The following is a 24,619-nucleotide window of genomic DNA, read 5'->3' as shown; positions in this document are numbered from 1 at the left end:
TAAAGAACCAAACTTCATGAATGTTTTTTGTGACAAAGAAGTATCTGTTCCAATCACTCTATCAGAGAAAAATCAGAGTTTTAGAAATAACGGGACACTCGGTAGAGCCATTATATTATATTCTTTACAAGTGTATGTAAACTTTTGACCACAACTGTATAATCAATTTCAGACTCAACCAACAAAAAGCCTCTCAGAACAATATTTATATGTTGATTTTTTTCGCCTACTCATATCATCATTTTTTTACTCCTGGTTCTGTATGTTCATGTTCTGTTCTTTTGTAAACTTCATCTGTTTGTATGTTGTATACTCATTGTGTTTCAATAAAGTTCGATTTAAAAAGAGGTACGTTCTAAACGAAGCTTCAGACGTCACTGATCACGTGACTCTGGCCAAACGAATCAAGCCTCGACACGGTGCTTCTGAAGCAGCGCGTTGATCTTTCTGACACACGCACCGGAGCGTCAGCTTCAAGCGGACCATCACTACGTCTCACATCTAAAGGTGTCAAGGTAACTTTGAACTGAGTTCAGTCAATCTGGAGTTTTTCCAAGTTTTCTGTTGCTCTCTGTGAGAGAAGAGCGTTAAAGGCGGGGCTCTCCAGAGTCCAGCAAAACAGGAAACCACAGCTGGGTGTGTGTAAGTGTGCAAACCAATAGAATGCATCGTGGTGGGGGGGGCATCACGGGCAAGAAAAAAATAAAATAATCGGTCGTACCCATGCTTCCCCGACGTCATGCCAGCGCATATTGGGAATTCGTAGGCACCGATCGGTTTTCTATCAGCCATTTGCTGGGAGTAAGGGCGCCCTCCGTTTGCGAGGTGCGCCTGCTGCTGGAGGCACAGGGAGGAGAGGGCGGGGCGGCGGGGAGTCTCTGGCTGGCTGGAGCGGCATCTAATAACCAACTCGCAAAACAAAATAAAAACAACAAACAGATATTATGATACAGACTTATAATCTGCACCCATGTTTTTTCTAAATTCTATAAAGTGAGCGCGAGAGCCCTCGGTGCGCCTGCGCGCTGCTGAAGTCAAAGTAAACTTTATTGTCATCTCCGCTACAGACAGTCCAGCATATAGAGAGACGAGACGACGAGGCTGCAGTTACAGCGGTGCAAGTAAACAAACAATAAATATAAGAAGAGTAAGAAAATAAATCTACACTTTAGGACTCGGGGTAAAGGATCAATAACAATTTAAATTTATAATTTACAGTTTGATGATTTAAAGTCTCACACAACCCGTCAAAAGGGGCGGGGCCGGCTGCTTCCAAGTAGAGCACATTTCATTTATAATGATGTAAATCCAAGCCCATCATGGATTCACGATCTGAATCCTGGGTTGTATGAAATCCCAGAAATCAACCTTAGACAAAGTGAATCTGTGAACTAAGGTGTAGGTCTGTTAGGTTAATTGTGCTGATCCTCGGGTTGGGGATTTGTGTTTGTACTGGAGCGCAAAATTCAAACCAATGGAAGATGGACAACAAAAGTTCAAAGCCATCAGGTGCTCAGTTTATGTATTTATTTTTGGCCTACATCAGTAAGAAATGCCAAATTATATACACAAAGTTACAGGAATCACCACTCCTGTTATTCATGATGATTTCAGTAACATCACATAATAACATGTAACGTTATTATGTGATGTGCGTACTGTTAATGCTGATACTGTGGTGAAATTCTCTGCTTCTTTTGTGTATTCTGCATCTATTACGTCAGATTGTCTTACCCCTCATATGGTTGAGAATTTTGCCAATACCCTGTTAACTACATGTTCCTCCATCCTCGACACTGTGGCACCTATTAAAATGAAGCGCCCCAGAACTTACTCACAATGTTGGTTAAGTGACTCTGTTCGCGCTCTACGACGTGCGTGTCGGCGGGATGAGAGAAGGTGGAGGAAAGATAAACTCCAGGCATCTTACGACATCCTACGTACTAGTCGCTTGAAGTTTCAAACTGCTGCCAAAATGGCTAAAGCAGCTTTTCTTTCAAAAATTATCTCTACCAATGGTAACAATCCTCGAATTTTATTTACAATTTTTAACTCTGTGGTCAACCCCTGCCCCACTATGCCGCTGCCGTGCTCCACGGTTCTTTGCGAACAATTTTTAAATTATTTTTTAGATAAAGTCTCATCTCTTAAATCTGCTCTTCCTTTAATGACAGGCCCTGCGTTTACCCCTGACTGTTCCTCTTCCTTCTATCAGTTTGAACCCGTTTCACTCCCTACTCTTAAGCGTCTGGTTGAACAACTGAACAATACTAATCTTGTATATGATGTTCTTCCATCTCGTATAGTTAAGGACTGTTTTAGTGCAATTGGACCTAGTATATTGTCCCTTTTGAACTCTTCTTTGCTCTCTGGTTGCGTACCATCAGCCTTTAAACATGCTATAATTCAGCCTGTTCTTAAAAAAAGGAACCTCGATTATAATGATTATGCGAACTATAGGCCGATTTCCAAGCTTCCGTTCTTGGCCAAAATTCTTGAGAAGATAGTGTTGCTTCAACTCCAGGCCTACCTGGATGAGAATAGCATTAATGATAAATTCCAATCGGCCTTCAAACCACATCATAGCACTGAGTCAGCGCTGCTCCGAGTTCTCAATGACCTTCTACTAATGGCTGATAATGGACGCTCCTCGGTCCTAGTGCTATTGGATTTATCGTCGGCTTTCGATATGGTTGATCATAAAATCCTATTGGCGAGACTTGAGCACGCTGTAGGCATCAAGGGTGTTGCCTTGGATTGGTTTAAATCATACTTGTCCAATCGGCTCTCCTCGGTTCACTTGGCCACTTCCTCTTCCTTCGCTGTACCTGTCTGTTGTGGTGTCCCTCAGGGATCTGTGTTAGGCCCTACTCTGTTCTCATTGTACATGCTTCCATTAAGCGCTATCTTTGAGAAATATCACATCGCTTTTCATTATTATGCTGATGACATTCAGATCTACTTTGAGTTAAATGATGACCTAGCTTTGTCCTTGAATAGTTTTCGAGAGTGCATGTGTGAGGTCAGGCAATGGCTCCTGGCAAATACTCTTATCCTTAATGATAAGAAAACTGAAATTGTGGTCTTTGGCAGTGACGTCCTTCGTGCCAAACTTTGTGATGCTTTTGGTTTTCTCACTAGCCCATTTTTTCGACACTGTTAGGAATTTGGGCGTGTTACTTGACAGCTCATTTAAACTTGATAGACAAGTGTCTGCTGTTGTTAGATCCAGTTTTTACCAACTCCGCCTTATTTCTAAGGCCAGGCAGTATATCCCGCATAAAGACCTGGAAAAACTCATCCATGTCTTTGTAACTTCGAGGCTGGATTACTGCAATTCACTCTATTTTGGACTCCACACTGCCCTCCTCCATAGATTACAGACAGTCCAAAATGCTGCTGCAGGCATTCTAACCAAAACTAAGAAGTTTGCCCACATTACTCCCGTCCTAGCTGATTTGCACTGGTTGCCTGTGAAATACCGTATCCAATTTAAAATTCTGCTGTTTACTTTTAAAATCACTAATAACACAGCACCGAGCTATCTTAAGGAACTCTTAAGCTTATATGTTCCTGCTAGGGCTTTAAGATCATCCTCACAGTTACTGTTGGTGCAGCCTAGATCTTGGCTGAAGTCTAGAGGTGATCGAGCGTTTGCCCTGGCCGCACCAGAGTTGTGGAACAACCTTCCCATTGGCATTCGGGCATCTGACTCTATTCAATCTTTTAAATCACGGCTTAAAACGTATTTGTTTAATCTTGCGTTTTCTACCGGTTAAATGCTGGCCTTGTCTGCAGTGATTTATTTTACTAATTTTCCTATCTTGCTTTTTATTTGCGCTGTGTATGTCTTATCCCCATTGTGTGTTGATGGCACAGTTATATTGTGCTATAGCTATGTGCTGTAGTTATATTTTTTCTATTGGTGGCTTTTTCCTGTGAACATAATTCTACACTTTTATTTTTATGACTCTGATTATACTTGTGTTAATTTGTTCTATGTTAAGCACTTTGGCATGCCGTTGGTTTTTAAATGTGCTCTATAAATAAAGATTGTTGTTGTTGTCCTGTAAGCACAGTCTGCCTGTGTCTTTTCTCTGCAAATGAACATTTTCAGCCAATATAGGTAATACATCAACATGGCTGCCGTGGCTAAGTTAGGAATATTTATAATGTCATTTCCAAAACTTGCATATGATCTGTAATTTGTAGCAGATCTACTGACTGTCACAGAGCAGCTGGAGCAGTCTCAAATGGAGGTCAGTCCACTGCTGCCACCTGTGGCCAAGTGCCATAGCTACTGCTGGATGAACTCGTGACACATGTGCACCTGTTTCTATGAACACATTGAGTCTGAGTGGCTGCACTTACACTGGTGCATTCAAACATATTGAAAGATGCCAGCAATGTGGATTGTCAAGACTCAAACCAATCCACATTGCTGGCGTTGCATCTTTCAATGCCAGCAATGGCAGGTATCAGTGCTCAAAGCTTTTGTGTTTGTTTCCAACAAGTTGCCCACCTCGGGAAACAAAAATGTGTTCTTTTACTTGTCAGATGAACATATGAGACACTTTGACTCTTCAGTGCAGTGTGGAGCCTAACAAAGATCTGTTTTGTGTCCCAGCTGATCAGCAGGAGGAGGAGAGTCTGACGGAGCAGCAGAGGAACATTTTCAGCTACTTGGACTCAGCTCAGCCACTACAGAGGAAACAATGAGCTCAACACAGAAGGTGACAGACAGAGCAGGACCATATGACCAAAGATATTTATCACCATATACAGGGAGTGCAGAATTATTAGGCAAGTTGTATTTTTGAGGAATAATTTTATTATTGAACAACAACCATGTTCTCAATGAACCCAAAAAACTCATTAATATCAAAGCTGAATGTTTTTGGAAGTAGTTTTTAGTTTGTTTTTAGTTTTAGCTATTTTAGGGGGATATCTGTGTGTGCAGGTGACTATTACTGTGCAGAATTATTAGGCAACTTAACAAAAAACAAATATATACCCATTTCAATTATTGATTTTTACCAGTGAAACCAATATAACATCTCCACATTCACAAATATACATTTCTGACATTCAAAAACAAAAACAAATCAGCGACCAATATAGCCACCTTTCTTTGCAAGGACACTCAAAAGCCTGCCATCCATGGATCCTGTCAGTGTTTTGATCTGTTCACCATCAACATTGCGTGCAGCAGCAACCACAGCCTCCCAGACACTGTTCAGAGAGGTGTACTGTTTTCCCTCCTTGTAAATCTCACATTTGATGATGGACCACAGGTTCTCAATGGGGTTCAGATCAGGTGAACAAGGAGGCCATGTCATTAGTTTTTCTTCTTTTATACCCTTTCTTGCCAGCCACGCTGTGGAGTACTTGGACGCGTGTGATGGAGCATTGTCCTGCATGAAAATCATGTTTTTCTTGAAGGATGCAGACTTCTTCCTGTACCACTGCTTGAAGAAGGTGTCTTCCAGAAACTGGCAGTAGGACTGGGAGTTGAGCTTGACTCCATCCTCAACCCGAAAAGGCCCCACAAGCTCATCTTTGATGATACCAGCCCAAACCAGTACTCCACCTCCACCTTGCTGGCGTCTGAGTGGGACTGGAGCTCTCTGCCCTTTACCAATCCAGCCACGGGCCCATCCATCTGGCCCATCAAGACTCACTCTCATTACATCAGTCCATAAAACCTTAGAAAAACCAGTCTTGAGATATTTCTTGGCCCAGTCTTGACGTTTCAGCTTGTTAGAATTAGAATTAGAATTCAACTTTATTGTCATTGCACATGCACAGGTAGAGGGCAACGAAATGCAGTTTGCATCCATCCAGAAGTGCTTTAGTGATATAGATATATTACAATATATATTAGCAATAATATAGATATGTAAGTATATTACAGAAATGGCTCTATTATGGTATGTTATAATGTACACGGTATGAAGTATGTTGTGAATATGCTATAACTAAGTATGTACAGGCTGTAGTGAGTACAAGCTATGTACAGGATATGAACAGGATATAAATATGAAAAACTATACAGAATATGAAATAAATAACTTTACAGAAATCTGAGATATACAGCTATACAGAAATGGGAACTATGCAAGTTGTAAACAGTTGTAGGATTAAAGATTATCGAATGTGCAGAATGATTATTTACACAGAGCTATACAGTAGTGCAGTTAAGATAAGTGAGGGTGTGGATAATTTCTACAGAGGCTATATAAAGTGCTAGTGGTTGTGAGTGGTGGTTCACTCCATGTTATTATTGTGTGTTTGAGGGTCCAGGGCCCTGTTTCAGGAAGCCGGTTTAGTGGAAAAACTGAGTAAGTATACCCTGAGTTAACGAAAACTCTGGGTTTTCAGTTTCACAAAGCGAGTTTAGATTAATCCTGAGTGAGTTACTATGACGACACACTCCGTGAAGCTAACCTGCCCCCTAGCAGGTTTACTTCAACTAACCCTTACTTTCTCCGCCTCTGTGTCAGAAACCTGACTGTAGGAAGTGTCAGACATGGCGTGCCCCTTCCTTGAAGAGCCAGTAGATGTTGAAACCCAAATTCTCCGCAGAGCTCTCCGCCGGGAGAGAGTGATTAGAGCGCGTTTGGACATTTTATCATTTCCTGATGATTTTCTGTGTGAACGTTACCGTTTTTCAGCACAATCCATAATTTATTTGAATAACATCCTCAGGCCTAATATTGCTCATGTGACACATCGCGGACATGCTCTCAGTTCTGTACATATTATTTGTATCGCACTTTGTTTTTTTGCAAACGGGAGCTTTCTGTATAATATTGGTGACGCTGAGCACGTTTCCAAGGCTACCGTCTGTCGGGCAGTCAGGAATGTTACAGTTGCACTGAAACGTCTCCTGTACTCGTCTGTGGTGTTCCCCGGTCACAGACCCACAAGATTTATCAAAGAGGGATTCCACAAAATTGCAGGTATCAGGATGAACAAAACTTAATTCATGATGTGGTGATACTTGAACTTAGAGCTGGGCGATAAAACGATAACGATATGTATCGCGATATAACTTTTACTCGATAGAGAAATTAAGCTATCGCGATAGACCTCGCCGCTCTTGTCCTCTTAAAAAAAAAAAAAAGAAGGTCAGCCAATCCAAATTAAGTAGCGCAGAGCCGAACCAATCACAGCCGCAGCGTCACGTCGCGTGACTTGTTACATACAGCACAAGTGCCAAGCCGCACGTGTGTTTGTTTGGGAAGCAGCCAGCGGGTAATGGAGGAAATGAGTGTGCCGACTAGAAAAATCAACCGAGCGTGACCGAAGAGAAAACAGATGATGGTTCCAATGCCGGAGAGATTGTCGAACGGAAGAGCCATAGAAGTTCCGTAGTGTGAAGGTATTTCGGCTATTTCAAGTCTGACAAAAAACAGAGTAGCGTGCACTGTAAATGTGCCGAAAGCAAGTCTGGAAATACAATAAACTGGTGCATGCGTCACACTGTGCGCCACGTTATTGTTTCGGTGAAATGAATTTCTACAATACTGTTAATTCTACTCTCTGCAGTGTTTAAATGCTTACATATACACACAGTTACTGTCCCTCCACACATACGACTCGGTTCTGCTTCTATGCCCCAGCTTTGTTTACTTTTTCCCACCGAGGCTTCTAGACTTCTGATTGGCCAACATTTCTGCACGGTTAGGAATCTAGCTCCACCTGCTGCTTTGGCATGTTCATAGCAGCGTTTTCCTTCATTTCTGCCTTTATGTGTGGACGGGATTATTTTTTAAAACGAAAACGGAAAATCTCTGTTTTCAAAAATACCCGTGTACGTGTGGACGTAGCCTCAGTCTCTGACTGGAAGCGCTAATTCGTCATTCGGCTTTTGTCAGACTAAAGTAACTGTTAAAACTGTTTGAAAAGCTCAGCTATACAACAAGGAGAGATTGAGAATTTCCTTTTAGTTCTCAGTTTATTTGATATTGACAAAAGTTAGTCAGTTTTGTCTGTTCTTCTGTAAAACAAACTAAGATTTATTTTTAGAATTAATATTTTGTTTCTAAGTGGAATTGACAATTTAGTAGTCTGTTTCGTTTGTTCTATTTTGAAACTTAAACGCTTTAGCGGCTGCCTTTTGTGTAGTTTGCAATATTTGCCTTTATTTATCTGAAAAAGTCTCATGTTCCTTAAGTACATCTACCCTGTTGAACTTATTATGGGAAATAAATATTTAAATAAAAACAAGCTGCTGATTATTTCACATTTTACTTGTGAGCAACGGCACATTTAAATCTTACAAATATAGTTATTTGGCTTATATCGTGATGGATATCGTTATCGCCTGAAATGAAAAAAACATATCGTGATATGAAAAAATCGCCCAGCTCTACTTGAACTACTACTTAAATTTTACATTTATTTTCACGGTTCCCAGGCGTGATTGGCTGTACAGATGGCACTCACATTCCAATCATTGCTCCTTCAGTAAATGAAGGAGACTATGTGAACAGGAAGTCTTTCCACAGCATTAATGTGCAGGTACATAGTTCCCTGTAGCATTTCAAACTAACAAATTATTTCATTATAGTAATGGATGCTAATTTGTGTTCTCTGCACTGTGAAGATCATATGTGATGCTGCCAACATTATCACAAATGTGGAAGCCAAGTGGCCAGGCTCTGTGAGTGGTGGTGGTGGAGGACCCCCACCTGTTTTTCGGGCCTCCGCTTTTTTTCTGTTGGCTATAACGGGTCACATTTGAGCATACAGAGTAAGCAGATATTTACTTGTAATGTGCTCAGATAATTTCAATAAGTGCTTACAGAAAGAAAATTAATGTAGCCTCTAACTGCAATTGATTTACATCGGACAAACAGACCAAGCACTATGGCTCATAATACAATTACACCTTACCTGTTTGGACTATATTTTTATATTTCATTTTTACTTGCTGCCAGGAACGTTTGGGGCCTGTTGGGTTGCACCTGCGCTCACATCACGTCACAAAATAAAATGTATAAAATAAAAAATGAAATATAATAAAATAATGTGTTAAATGGGTGGAAATCCCTAGATCAATGTTTAAATTAACACTCACGCATTGACTCTGTCGGCTATGTTTTGCCATGCATGCTCCCTTTGTTTTGCAGCTGAGGCTGTGTTACTTTTTTTCTACAAAATTTGCATGTTATCGGCATATAGGGCTTTGGAGCGTGATGTCACGGGGGTGGGCGTGGAAAGGATTTTGGCCCGATCCGCCATTTTGGGGGTCTAAGTAAGGAGCGAAAGCATAGCCATGGTTCGTACTTGCTGTGTGGTCGGCTGCAATGTTCGATCTTACGACCGGCACGGGAATAAGTTTGGATTGTCTTTTTATGCTTTCCCAACCTGGAAGCAACATGAAGGAGCTCATGTATCGGATATTACCAAACGAAGGCGTCTAGCCTGGATAGCAGCCGTGAGACGAGCTGATATCAAGTTCTGTTACGTCTCCAGATATCAGCTGGTGTGCTCAAGACATTTTCATTCCGGTAAGTTCTAAATATGTTCTTATCACACTTTATAGCTGAATAATATCATCGTTGGTGGTCTCGGAAGTTATAGAAATTGCGATCAAACATCGAATGGAGTGACTTGATTGGTTGATGTAAAGACAATAAATGAAATGAGACAGGAAGGACACAAATTGGCGTTAATAATTTGCCCGATTATCAATGTGTTAATTTGCATGTACTTTACAATTACGGGCATATAATATGATAACGATATTTTAGCAGTTCAATGATAAATGTATAACATTAATTATGGTCGGGGGTGGAAAATGGCTATTTCACTGGATGCACTCCAGCTGACTTACTTTGACGACATACTCAGAGTTTGGCGGCTTGAAAGTAGCCAAATCTTGCACCCAGCCATTTGTAAATTGGATGTGCGCCTCCAGTGACTTGTAATTACGAAACTGGTTCGCTGTGTAAGCGCTTACTCCACAAACAAGATACGTGAAGATATCGGGGTAGGACAGTGGCGGTAAGTCGTCTGGGTCTTTACTCCACTGCCGTATTTCATATGGGTCCAGATTTGCGATGCACTCTATTTTTTTCAAGTACCGCTGCTTCGCCTCTGGACGCAATCGGTCTCTATACCGTCCCTTTTCTTTTTTAGCTGCTTTTAAGCATGTTTCTTGTCGTCGTAGTTCCAACACAGTGTGTTTGTTTTGATTCGTAGACCCCGAAAATGGAGCTGCGCTCCCACAATGCATTGCGGCGTGACGTCAACTCCAAAGCCCTATGCTGCCATCAGAATTTCGGCCTCAAGCGCTGTAAAATACATTGACCGCGCCTTCTTTCCCTCCGTCTCCATGGTGACTCGCTTAATCTGTGCTCCACTAATCAGGGCTTTATGTATCCTCGTGCACGCATTTAACTTGGGGTTAAAGCAACTCCGCGTTGATTGAACTACTTGTTATCAGCTTTTCTGAAACCGAATATTCCGAGTTGGACATTTCGGGGTTACTCAACCCTGAGTATCATTTTTCACTCTGAGTTTTCTAAACCGGCTTCCTGAAATAGGCAAGGCAAGGCAAATTTATTTGTATAGCACAATTCAACAACAAGGTGATTCTAATAGGGTACAGTTGTCCATTGTGGGTGTGTGTATGTTGAGTCCATAAGTTAACGTGGGTCAGATGTCAGGAGGCAGAGTTCAGGAGTCTGACAGCTGTGGGGAAGAAGCTGTTCCGGTACCTGGTGGTCTTAGTCCGGAGGCTCCTGTAGCGCCTCCCAGAGGGCAGGAGGGTGAAGAGTCCATGTGATGGGTGACTGTAGTCTTTGATGATTTTCCCAGCCCTTTTCAGACACCGCTTCCTGTAGCTGTCTTTTATGGCAGGAAGTGGTGGTCCGGCGATGCGCTGGGCAGTTTTCACGACCCTCTGCAACGCCTTCCGGTCCGAGGCAGAGCAGTTCCCGTACCAGACTGTTATACATTTGGTCAGGATGCTCTCGATGGTGCAACGATAGAAGTTCACCAGGATGTCTGAGGACAGGTGGTTCTTCCTCAGTCCTCAAGAAGAAGAGGCGCTGGTGAGCCTTCTTGACCAGCTTGGAGCAGTTGGTCGACCAGGTGAGATCCTCGGAGATGTGGACTCCCAGGAACTTGAAGCTGCTCACACGCTCCACAGCCATCCCCTTAATGTGGATGGGTGGATGTGGGTCAGCATTCCTCCTGTAGTCCACGATGAGCTCCTTGGTCTTCTCGGTGTTAAGCAGCAGGTTGTTTGTGTCGCACCACTCAGCCAGACGATCCACCTCCTCCCTGTAGGCGGCCTCATCGTTGTCACTGATGAGGCCAATCACCGTGGTGTCATCTGCAAACTTAATGATGGTGTTGGAACCATCAGCAGGTCTGCAGTCGTGGGTGAAGAGGGAGTAGAGGAAAGGGCTCATCACACAGCCTTGTGGTACACCGGTGTTCATTGTGATGGTAGATGAGCAGTGGTTATCCAGCCGGACATGTTGGGGGCGATTGGTCAGGAAGTCCAGTAACCATTTGCAGATGAGGGAACTGATGCCCAGGTCTGTCAGTTTCCTGATGAGTTGTGAGGGGTGGATTGTATTGAATGCTGAACTGAAGTCTATAAACAGCATTCTGGCGTAGGTGTTGTTGTTGTCCAGGTGTGAGAGGACAGAGTGCAGTGCGCTGGAGACAGCATCCTCTGTGCTCCTGTTCTGGCGGTATGCGAATTGGTGGGGGTCCAGGGTGGGGGGGAGACAGGATTTGAAGTGTGCTAGGACCAGCTGCTCTAAGCACTTAGTGATGATGGGGGTGAGTGCTACTGGGCGGTAGTCATTGAGCAAGATGGGTTGGAGTTTTTGGGTATCGGGACGATGGAGGTGGATTTGAAGCAGGCCGGTACCACAGCGTGGGCCAAGGACAGGTTGAATATGTCTGTGAGCACTCCTGCAAGCTCCCCAGAACACGCTCCAGGGCTCTAGAGTGCGACCAATTTGGTCGCAAATGCGACCAAATTTTTCAGTGGTGCGACTAAAAAAAAAAAAATTTGGTTGCACCTGTGCGACCAACTGTTCGAGTAGCCAAAAAAAAAAAAAAAAATCTGCAACCTTCCCTGTGGTCAACAACAGACACACATTTTGCCCCTATCGTGGACTAAACCAATCAGAGATAGTCAGGGGCGGGACCTCTCTGATTGGCCGTGGTCCAGTTGAAAGTGCAGGTGGAAGTGGGAGGTGAGTAGCTTGAATAAAGCGATATCGATTCATTAAATCCTGAATCGACTTTTAAATATAACTGTGTTTTGCCAGAAACGCCAGATTCTCAGATTAAAGCTCACAAAACCAGTTCAACAACAACCAAACAGCAAATGAGAGCTGGGCCCTGTTTCAGGAAGCCGGTTTAGTGGAAAAACTGAGTAAGTATACCCTGAGTTAACGAAAACTCTGGGTTTTCGGTTTCACAAAGCGAGTTCAGATGAAGCCTCAGTGAGTCACTATGACGACACACTCCGTGAAGCTAACCTGCCCCCTAGCAGGTTTACTACAACTATCCCCGACTGTCTCCGCCCCTTTGTCGGAAACCTGACAGTAGGAAGTGTCGGACATGGCGTGCCACTTCCTTGAAGAGCCAGTAGATCGTGAAGCCCAAATTCTCCGCAGAGCTCTCCGCCGGGAGAGAGTGATCAGAGCGCGTTTGGACATTTTATCATTTCCTGATGATTTTCTGTGCGAACGTTACCGTTTCTCAGCACAATCTCTAAGTTATTTGGATAACATCCTCAGGCCATATATTACGCATGTGACACATCGCGGACATGCTCTCAGTTCATTACATATTATTTGTATTGCACTTCGGTTTCTTGCAAACGGGAGCTTTCTGTATAATATTGGTGACGCTGAGCACGTTTCCAAGGCTACCGTCTGTCGGGCAGTCAGGAATGTTACAGTTGCACTGAAACGTCTCCTGTACTCGTCTGTGGTGTTCCCCGGTCATAGACCCACAAGATTTATCAAAGAGGGATGCCACAAAATTGCAGGTATCAGGATGACCAAAACTTAATTTATGATGTGGTGATACTTGGACTACTACTTAAATTGTACATTTATTTTCAGGGTTCCCAGGCGTGATTGGCTGTACAGATGGCACTCACATTCCAATCATTGCTCCTTCAGTAAATGAAGGAGACTATGTGAACAGGAAGTCTTTCCACAGCATTAATGTACAGGTACATAGTTCCCTGTAGCATTTCAAACTAACAAATTATTTCATTATAGTAATGGATGCTAATTTGTGTTCTCTGCACTGTGAAGATCATATATGATGCTGCCAACATTATCACAAATGTGGAAGCCAAGTGGCCAGGCTCTGTCCATGACTCACAAATATTCCGTGAATGTACACTGAGCACAAAATTTGGACATGGTGAGTTGAGAATACTTTAAAATATATAAAGACCAATTGCTTCAGGGACATTTGAACTGAAGTGTATCCTTCTGTCTTAGGAGAGTTCACTGGCTACTTGCTTGGTGATAGGGGGTATCCATGTTTACCCTATTTGCTTACCCCTTACTCTGACCCTGAACCGGGCCCACAGCAGCGATATAATCTGGCTAATTGCAGGACAAGAGCCAGAATTGAAATGACTATCGGAATGCTTAAGGCCCGGTTCCAGTGCCTGCAAAGACTCAGGGTCACCCCAGAAAGGGCATGTGACATTATTGTGGCATGTGTGATTCTTCACAACATTGCCACAATTAGAGGAGAACACTGTCCTTCTGAACCAAACATCAGCAGTGATCCAAACCATGAACATCCTGACCCTCCCACGGACATACAAGATGGAAGAGCAGTCAGAGACACCATATGTCACAATCATTTCTTTTGGCCCATCACCTCAACATGTTGAAAGAAGAATAAACAGATTTTTTGTTCAACTGGCTTTATTGGTCGCCTGTATTTCCTGTACACAAAGTATTAAAAGATGTAAACCTCATAAAGTGTCTCTGTTGCTTCCTCCTCTGTAACAGCTGTCAATGTTTCTTCATTATTTTCCTGTAGTAAAGAAATAGACAACATTGCTGTTCTACTGTAAACTCATATAATCTGTGGAGTATTACTCACAACTGCATGTTGGTCTGGCTCAACAGGAGGCTGCACCAGATGCAGTACACCACCACCATCAACTGATAGAATATGAGGTTTATACAGGTCACTTATAACTTACAAGGGACCAAATGGCAATTAACAAACATACCAATCACCTTATACTTCATTGTCATTATGCTCTCAAAGACAACCAAGACTGAGGGAAGGCAAAATCAGTAGGAAAATAACTTCACTACAAAATAATCCATTATGGTGAAGAGTTTATCAGATGAATGAGTAGCACTGCAAAGGTGACTGTGAAGAAAGGATGTATGCACATCATGTATTATTTTGAATTTACCCCTTATGTAGGCACTTGTGTCTTGCGGGGTTATTGACTCAGAGGATGTCCCCGCAGAGATGCCTTCGGCCACAGGGCGCCCACTGTTTTGGCTGAGGGCCAACTGCTCAGCCTCTGTGAGTGGTGGTGGTGGAGGACCCCCACCTGTTTTTCGGGCCTCCGCTTTTTTTCTGTTGGCTATAACGGGTCACATTTGAGCATACAGAGTAAGCAAATATGTACTTGTAATGTGCTCAGATAATTTCAATAAGTGCTTACAGAAAGAAAATTAATGTAGCCTCTAACTGCAATTGATTTACATCGGACAAACAGACCAAGCACTATGGCTCATAATACAATTACACCTTACCTGTTTGGACTATATTTTTATATTTCATTTTTACTTGCTGCCAGGAACCTTTGGGGCCTGTTGGGTTGCACCTGCGCTCACATCACATCACAAAATAAAATGTATAAAATAACAAATAAAATAACATATGATAAAATAACGTGTTAAATGGGTGGAAATCCCTAGATCAATGTTTATATTAACACTCACGCATTGACTCTGTCGGCTATGTTTTGCCATGCATGCTCCCTTTCTTTTGCAGCTGTGGCTGTGTTACTTTTTTCCGCGGAATTTGCATGTTATCGGCATATGCTGCCATCAGAATTTCGGCCTCAAGCGCTGTGAAATACATTGACCGCGCCTTCTTTCCCTCCGTCTCCATGGTGACTCGCTTAATCTGTGCTCCGCTTATCAGGGCTTTATGTATCCTCATCCGCGCGCTTCACTTGGGGTTAAAGCAACTCCGCGTTGACTGAACTAATTGTTATCAGCCTTTCTGAAACCGAATATTCCGAGTTGGACAGTTCGGGGTTACTCAACCCTGCGTATCGTTTTTCACTCTGAGTTTTCTGAACCGGCTTCCTGAAACAGGGCCCAGGTACACGGATTCCACACAAAGACGTAAACACAGCACAGACCCGACGCATCAGAATTAACTTTGTCTTTCTCGGCTTTCTCACCCGACGGCCCGTAGACGGACACGCTGTCGGAGCTTAGCGATCCTGATGCGTCCGGTCCGCGCTGTGTTTACGTCTTTTTGCGCTGATTCTGAGCTGCAGGTTTTGTCTCTCCAACCAAAATTCACCGAGCTGAATTTTGCTGTTTTGCTTCCACGACTATTAAAATCGCACTTCATGCACAGCTAGCTCTCTCTATCTCTCTCTGTACTTCAAGAACAGTTTCCCGTCTCCAATCTCTGTTTTCTGTATTATTCATTCGCTTATTACCCACCAGTCTACCGTTGTTTACAGCGCTGCGGCTGCTGTCTTTTTCTTTTCTTTTTCTTTTTTTCACTTAAATGACCTCGAACAAGAAAGCCTGTTTTTTCTGTTGTTCAATACTGAAGAAATTTAAACTTTATATGCAGAACATTGTAGAATATTTTAAGGTTATCTGCTATAAAAAGCCAGACCAGGAAAATCTCCTTCATGTTTTTCTGTGTTTTATTCTCAGTTACTTTCACACAAAGGCATCTGCTGTGATGCTCACAATTCTGATGAAGTCAGTACTGATAAATGATCAGAATTATAATATTTCTGACTGTCTGAGGCTAAGTTGAATCGAATCGGGACTTTGAAAACCGGAATCGAATGGATTATAGAAATCAGTGATGATACCCAGCCCTAGTGAGCAGCCTAGGCACGACAGACGTGGATGTAGCTGTAATAGGAAAAGAACTATTGCTAACTTTTCTGTTAAGGCCTGATCCTTCTGAAATTCATAGCCAGTGCTCTGACACGGTGTCATCAATCTTTGAATGCTGAAAAAGCACAGTGTATCCAGAAAAACACATTATATTATATCAATTATTATAAAATTTGTGTGCGCCTAACTTTTGTGCCGGTACGCCTAACTTTTTAAAGTTAGGCGTACTGGTACGCCCATGGCAAAAAGTTAGTCTAGAGCCCTGCGCTCTGAGAACACGCCCGGGGATGCCATCAGGACCCGCAGCCTTGTGGACATTGATCCTGTTCAGCACCGCTCCTACATCGGTGGGGGAGAGAGTCAGAGGTTGGTGGTCTGGCGTCATGTCTGCTTTGGTTGTGGTTGTGGGTTCCCTCGCTCAAAACGAGCATAAAAGTTGTTGAGCTCGTTGAGGAAGGAGACATCAGAGGATGCGGGGGAGGGTTTGGTGGTCCTGTAGTCTGTAATGGTCTGGAGTCCTTGCCACATGCGTCGGGGGTTGGAGTTGGAGAAGTGTTCTTCTACCTTCTTTTTGTAATGGTGTTTGGCTTTTTTGATGCCCTTCTTTAGATTAGCCCTGGCTGTGCTGTAGGCGTGTGCATCTCCTGACCTAAAGGCGGTGTTGGGGGCGTTCAGGTTGGGGTACATGGTGATCCGTTTCTGGGTGGTGACACTGTCTGTGGTTTCGGAGATGTAATCCAGTACAGATGAGGCGTACTGGTCCAGGTCTGTGTGGGTGAACATATTCCAGTCTGTGTTTTTAAATCTGTCCTGGAGCACTGCGTCTGTCCCCTCTGGCCACACTTTAATTGTCCTCACAGCAGGTTTCACACGTTGGATGAGTGGTGAATACCGAGGTGTGAGGAACAGGGAGAGATGGTCCGATTGTCCAATGTGGGGGAGGGGTGTGGCTTTGTAGGCTCCAGCCAGGTTGGAATACACATGGTCTAAAGTCTTGTCTCCTCTGGTGTGGCAGGAGACATGTTGGTGGAATCTGGGGAGGACTGTCTTTAAGTTGATGTGGTTGAAGTCGCCAGCAACAATGAAAGCAGCCTCGGGGTGTTTATTCTGGTGTTTGTTAATGGCTGCAGAAAGTTCTTTCATGGCCAACCTAGCATTAGCGTCGGGGGGTATATACACGGCAGTGAGTATGATCGAAGTGAGTTCTCTGGGGAGATAATAAGGTCTGCATTTGACCATTAAAAACTCCGCATTAGGTGAGCAGTGACTCTCAGTAGTAGTGGAGTTCATGCACCAAGCATTGTTAATATAAATGCACAAACCTCCACCTCTGGTCTTGCCGGAGTCATCTGCTAGCCTGTCGGCTCAGTGTGTGTGGCGTCCTGCTAACTCGATAGCATTGTCCGGGCAGCTGTTGTTCAACCATGTTTCGGTGAAAAACATGACATTTGAGTCCATAATCCGTCTGTTGTTAGTGATGGAGAGCCGTATCTCATCCATTTTGTTTGCCAGAGAACGGACATTGGCGAGGAAAATACTGGGTAAAGGCAGCTGGTGTGGTGTTAGCTTTAGCTTAGCCCGTAGCCCTCCGCGCCTACCTCGCCTTTGTTTACGATCTCGGTGCCGTCTGCGTGCACTTCCGCCCGGCCGGGGAGAGTGGGCAGCCTCCGGTGTTCTGGAGATCTCTGGGATGAGTCGGAGATCGGCGATAAAACTGTTGGAGTTGTGAGTCCAGATGTCCAGAAGCTCCTGTCTGCTGTAGGTCAGCAACGCACAGCAATTCTGGACGAATAATCCGGTTAAAAGTAGATAAAAAACCGCTAAATAGATTCTGGAGAGACACTGAGCCTCGCGTTGTTCACGCGCCGTCATCTTGTGTGTCTTGTTCAGTGGTGGTCGTCTTTCAGCCTTTCTTACCTTGGCTCTGAGTATTGCACACCTTGTGCTTTTGGGCACTCCAGTGATGTTGCAGCTCTGAAATATGGCCAAACTGGTGGCAAGTGGCATCTTGGCAGCTGCACGCTTGACTTTTCTCAGTTCATGGGCAGTTATTTTGCGCCTTGGTTTTTCCACACGCTTCTTGCGACCCTGTTGACTATTTTGAATGAAACGCTTGATTGTTCGATGATCACGCTTCAGAAGCTTTGCAATTTTGAGACTGCTGCATCCCTCTGCAAGATATCTCACTATTTTTGACTTTTCTGAGCCTGTCAAGTCCTTCTTTTGACTCGTTGCCTAATAATTCTGCACACCTGATATAGGGTGTTGATGTCATTAGACCACACCCCTTCTCATTACAGAGATGCACATCACCTAATATGGTTAATTGGTAGTAGGCTTTCGAGCCTATACAGCTTGGAGTAAGACAACATGCATGAAGAGGATGATGTGGACAAAATACTCATTTGCCTAATAATTCTGCACTCCCTGTATACATTTGAACATTTGCCATAACGATGTAGCTGACGATAGAATTGACAGCAGACAAAATACTTTACAGCTGTACAACTTTATTAAAAACCCATCAATGTATTTTCACTGAAACAAGCAGCTGTTGTTTATGTGCATTAAAGTTATATAAAAATGTAACAGTGCAAATGCAAATTCCTCGCTGACAGTTTAACCAAAAGGCGTTTCCAGTGGAAACTGGCCGACACATCCTGAGCATAACCATGTATAATATCCACTAAACTTCAGAAGAGGTTATACAGTCGTGGCCAAAAGGTTTGAGAATTGCATAAATATTGGAACCTGGAGAAGTTGCTGCTTAAGTTTTTATAATAGCATTTTGCCTGCACTCCAGAATGTTATGAGGAGTGATCAGATGAACTGCATCGTCCTTCTTTGCCATGAAAACGAACTTAATCCCCAAAAAGCCTTACCACTGCATTTCATTGCTGTCATCAAAGGACCTGCTGAGACCATTTCAGTGATCGTCTTCTTAACTCAGGTGAGAATGTTGGCGAGCACGAGGCTGGAGATCATCATGGCTGTATCCCGATTCAGGTTCTGCAGCTTCAAAGTCCTCAAGGGCCACGTACTCAAAGACCGCTAAGGCCGAAGTGCGAGGCTCGTAGGCTCGTGAAATGGGACGTCTAGCCTCCGTCGCGCTGCCCAGGTTGCCTAGCAACCATGATACTAACAGCTGGAAACGTTTCATACAGCTTTGTTTGACAGAAATGAAGGAGAACATATTTAGTTCATTTGTTTCTACATGAGCTCTGTGTGATTTGATGAGTATCTGAGGCTGAGACCACAGGACTGTGAAACATGATTGTTGGGCTTCATTTCTGTGCTGAACAGTCGTTTAAGATTAGCTGTAAATAACAATTAGCTGATGTTGTTCATGAGACTAAAGTCATCACACTGTGGTAATGTAAATATAATATGGCCAATATTATAGTTATTATATTAATCACTTCACTCACAGACAAGTATCTGTGACAGTGTGTATACAGATGTATCATATATAAGAGACAAATATTGTTCGTTTAATATGTTGGTACTAAATGTGGCTCAATGCTTACATATATGTGTAAAAAGCAAATGTAGGAGCTGTGATAACTGTGTCTGATAGAATGAAGAGTAGACTGATATATGAAATATTCCTTTATTGGGTGAGAAAATCAGACCATGTCATAACTGCTGTAAGTCACACATGGAAATCAAATGTGTGATAAGCTGCAGGATTCAAACACAAGTGTAACTTATAAACACATGTTCATACTTTTATTCCACAATCAGAGAGAAAGAAACAGAGAGAGAGTGCAGGACAGACAGACAGGTGACAGTCTCAGGTGTACACACTGCTACACAACAGCACCAGAGAAGCAGGATTTAGTGTTTGTGTTATTACGAGTGTAAACAAGAAGAGTTCCAGATGGTGCAGTGGACACATGTGTGACTGCTGTGATTAAAGCATCTTTCTTTCAGCTTAACGAGTGAACCGTCAGCTCGTTCAAACACACGTTAAAGTGCGTTTGGCTCGACACCACCGAACAGAGGCAGCAATATAACACAGCTAACATTAACAGTGCAGTGGATCCTGCTTGTGCCGTGATGTTCAGGACTGCAAACCGAGCAGCATCACTGACTTTCAGCTTGTTGTGTTTGTGGATATATGACTGACTTTAATTATCCACAAAATCATCACATTCTCTGTCAGATTAAGGTCGACTATTGAACGGCGTATATTTTAAAGGCTTTAAAAGCAAGTTAACGCTGAAAGTACAAACATCACTAATGTCACATAACTCTGCCGACAAGGCATAGCTATGGCTATGAAATGCTCTTTGTGTATCACTTCTTCATTATGAAAGATGTCATTAATGCACTAGTAATGTCTCATCTGGAGTATTGTTCAATCATTTGGTCAGCAGCTAATAAGACAGATCTTAACAGACTTCAGTTAGTCCAGAATAAGGCGTCCAGATTAGTGTGAAGATGTTCATACTATACTAATATTGATAAAATGCATAATAACCTTTCTTGGCTTCCTGTACAGGCTAAAATATTCTATGGCTTACTTGTAGTTCTAAAGAAAGCAATTCTGTTAAACACACCACATTTATTCTGCTCAGCTGCAGTATCCAGATGAAATACATCATCATATTACACAGTTTTCAACAAGCTGCAATTTAGTAAATGCTCGAGTTAAAAGTAACGTTTTGTAAAACTGTTACATTTAGAGCAACTTTTAAGTGGAATAAGTTGCCTTAAAAAATTAGAGAATTATTCAAAACTTCAATGAACACTTAAAAGCCGATTTACAGAGCTTTTAGTTGTTGTAAATATTGTAAGACATGATTTGTTTTTGAAACTTGTGTAATGTGCCTCAATGTTATTGATATTATTATTATTATTATTATTGATTGCTTATATTTGAACAATTGTGAAACCTCACTGTGGATGTAAGAGTGAAATTATGTGGATATCTTGAATCCACTTTATTGTGTAATATTTTATGTGAGTATTTGACGGAAGACGAGCAACATCTGTTGTGGAAGCTAACGGGGTTCCTTTAGAATAAACAAACATAGGATTTATTATCACTGAATAATTCTGTATAAATCTATACAAATTATAGAAATATGTAATAGGAAACAACAAAATAATCTAAATTATAAAATAATGTGTGTGTGTGTGTGTGTGTGTGTGTGTGTGTGTGTGTGTGTGTGTGTGTGTGTGTGTACAATCAGGAGGGATGGGCATGATTTTAGTGTTTGAACAGTCATGAATTATCTTTAACAGCAGGTTGGATGTAATGTGTTAGAACTACCAGCAGGTGGGGATAAGAGACCTTTAAGGTGTTTGGTGCCACGCTCCACCTTCAGGTTTAAAACTATTGTTAATGGAGTTTGAAGGTTGAGTTTGTTCCACGACTGCATTTCACTCACTGCCTCTGTTTGTATCTCTGTCACTGCAGGACCAACATGGAGCCAGAAGTCAGCGCTCTCAGGAGGCCGACAAACCTCACAGAAGAAAGGGAGAGAAAAAACACACCTGTGACGACTGTGGGAAGGGTTTTACTGTGAGGGCTTCACTAAAACAGCATCAGGTCATCCACACTGGAGAGAGACCGTTCAGCTGTGACTTGTGTGGAAAGTCTTTTTCCTTGAAGGGTTACCTAAAAAAACACCAACTCATCCACAGTGGAGTTAAAGCGTACAGCTGTGATCAGTGTGGCAGAGCTTTTACTCAAAGTAGCAGCTTACAGAGGCATCAAGTTACCCACTCTGGAATTAAGGCATACAGCTGTGATCAGTGTGGCAGAGCTTTTACTCACAGTAGCAGCTTACAGAGGCATCTAGTTACCCACTCTGGAATTAAGGCATACAGCTGTGACATCTGCGGAAAAACTTTCAGCCAGAGAGGTAACCGAAATATACACCTACGCATTCACACCAGACATGATGTGTACTGCTGTGAACAGTGTGGCAAATACTTTACAACAGACGCACACTTACAACGACACATGTTTACCCACACTGAGGAGAGACCTTATCGATGTGACCTGTGTGAGAAGACTTTTAAATCTCCACGTTACCTGAGACAACACCAACAGATCCACACCAGAAAGAGACTCTACAAGTGCAGTTACTGTGAGGTATGTATTTATATTGTTATCTTGTCATTTTAGCCTGACTGTTTGGAACAACTCTGCTCATTAAACTGTGTTAGCATGTTAGCAATTCTACTGCATGGAAAAGCAGCTCTGAGTGATTATTCAGATTTTCCTTTCAGTTATGATTTTAGTATTACTGTAGTATTATGGTGGTAGTATTGTAGTTATTGCAGCCCAGTAAACTGAGTGTGTTAACTGAAACAGTCAAATGTAGTTGGACGTCTGCAGAGATGCTCTTTATTTCAGGCGACGTTCAGGATACAAATGTTGAAGGACTGACTTACACTGTCTTTGTGTCTTTGTTTAGAAGCAGAGCGACACAGATGGATCCAGTTCTCAACCCTGTCATCACTGTGGTGGTGGGAAAGACTTTCATTGTGACCTCTGTGGAAAAACTTTCAGTCGGCAAAAGACCCTAAAAGTACATCAACATAGACACACTGGAGACAAACTGAAATACTGCAAAGAATGTGGGAGAAGCTTCACCACACCAAGTGATTTAAAACGACATGAACTGATTCACAGTGGGGTTAAAAAGCACCTCTGTGATCAGTGTGGGTCATCCTTCACCACTGCAAGGGACCTTAAATCACACAAACGAGTCCACACAGGAGAGAAACCACACAAGTGCAGACACTGTGAGAGAAGCTTCTCACATTCAGGTAATCGTAACATTCATGAACGTGCACACATGGAAGGAAACTACAGCTGTGACCAGTGTGACAAGAGCTTCAGGAATCTCAGTTCATACTCTGCACACAAACGATCCCATGTTACTAATAAACTGTTTCACTGTTACCAATGTGCCCAAACATTCACCTCATTGTCTGCTCTGTGCAAACATCAGCGCGATCACTCAGGGCTGAAATCACTCCCATCACTGGATCACAGTGAATCTGAAGACACAGAAAGATCCTCTGGTTTCTGTGTCAGACTCAAAAAGCTTGAGATCAGGCTCCACAGAGTTCAGATAGAATCATTTAAACTTGTGTTGAACTGAACTGGTTGCTGGGCTGAACTTCTACATAATACAGATCTACATGGGATCTTCTTTTGTTTTTTACTGAGTCAGTTTTGTCCTTTTTTTCTCTGTCCTGGTTTTGCTCGTCTGTAAATGATTGAAACTCAGTCAAATAGTTCATTGTTCTCCAGCAAAACGTTTTGGAAACTCATGTTTAACCTTTAAAACTCTGACATGTTTTAGCACACAAGGCTTCATCGGGGAGTTCACTCATGATTGGACCATGAGAATAAAGGTTTTTAGTGGTTTTATTATAAAGGTTTTATTATTATATAACAATGTTAATAATAATATCAATAACATTGAGGCACATTGTGTGGAGGAGGTTCAGTCATATCCTGATCATCCAGACAGATTTGATGGTTTTTATCCTCACCTGCTGTGTAGAAATGGTCTGACTGGTCGCTGTTACTGGGAGGTCGAGTGGAGAGGAAGAGTTTATATATCAGTGAGTTACAGAAGCATCAGAAGGAAAGGAGGCAGAGACTGTGTGTTTGGAAACAATGATCAGTCCTGGAGTCTGAGCTGCTCTGATGATGGTCCTCGTTCTGTCAGGCACAATAACAGACTAACATCCATCTCCTCCTCCTCCTCCTCCTCCTCCTCTGTCTCTAACAGAGCAGCAGTGTATGTGGACTGTCCTGCTGGCACTCTGTCCTTCTACAGAGTCTCCTCTGACACTCTGATCCACCTCCACACCTTCAACACCACATTCACTCAAACTCTTTATCCTGGGTTTATGGTCTGGTCTGGTTCCTCAGTGTCCCTGTGCTGAGTGGAGTGTAAAGAGTGTCTCCTGTTACAGAAACACTCTGACTGTTGAACAGATAGTTCAGTCTGTACATGTCTGTCTCTTTCACTCACAAACACGTTTTCAGATTCATGGATTCAATCAGTTGATGTTTGAAACTCTTCTAAATGATTCCTTGTAAACTTCTTCCTCTTCAGTCACAAACAAACAGGAAGTGATGTCACATGTGTTCCTGTCCACACAGCAGAATGAGTCTATTGCTGACAGTGATGTACAAACAGAGTGAGCATTTCTGAGGCCCAAAATAAACTGAGTAGTTCACTGAATGAACAATGGACTGTGAGCTCAGTTCCTTCATCATTAGTATGGATTATATATGTATATGTATTATATTAGTATCATATATATCAGGTGCTGCTGCTTTCAGTCATTGTGCAAATGTGCTGTTTGTAAGCTTGTAAAGCTGCAGTCAGCTGAGACTGAAGAAGTCACCTGATCAGTGAGCAAACGTTTCTGAAAAGGTCCAGATGAACAGAATCAACCTTTTGGGATCAGCCAGCAATGCAGCATCATTGTTGTTCAGCTTC

General features: G+C 42.7%; 1 protein-coding gene across 2 annotated transcripts; it reads left to right on the top strand.

Annotated features, from left to right (window-relative positions):
• Window positions 1-268: 268 nt before the first annotated feature.
• Window positions 269-23,845, top strand: LOC146672560 (uncharacterized). Of its 2 annotated transcripts, none has more exons than XR_014910358.1 (4): window positions 269-515; window positions 4,628-4,733; window positions 13,110-13,419; window positions 13,500-13,589. XR_014910358.1 is itself a non-coding variant. In XM_085401311.1 (4 exons), exons 2-4 carry the CDS (start codon window positions 4,716-4,718, stop codon window positions 23,258-23,260), a joined length of 1,392 nt encoding a protein of 463 aa, XP_085257437.1. In that variant the 5' UTR covers window positions 282-515; window positions 4,628-4,715; the 3' UTR covers window positions 23,261-23,845. The 2 variants fall into 2 exon arrangements, 1 of the variants encoding a protein (XP_085257437.1); XM_085401311.1 differs by lacking the exons at window positions 13,110-13,419; window positions 13,500-13,589 and adding exons at window positions 21,562-22,242; window positions 22,568-23,845 and having other exon boundaries at window positions 282-515.
• The last annotated feature ends 774 nt before the right edge of the window (window positions 23,846-24,619 follow it).

The sequence above is a fragment of the Rhamphochromis longiceps genome, linkage group LG3 (genome assembly GCF_057381845.1).
Source record: "Rhamphochromis longiceps isolate RC_006_pf linkage group LG3, R_longiceps_female_GT1.1, whole genome shotgun sequence".
In the NCBI taxonomy this organism is placed as follows: domain Eukaryota; kingdom Metazoa; phylum Chordata; class Actinopteri; order Cichliformes; family Cichlidae; genus Rhamphochromis; species Rhamphochromis longiceps.
Note: the sequence above shows the minus strand (reverse complement) of the source record. Positions and strands in the feature narration are given on the sequence as shown.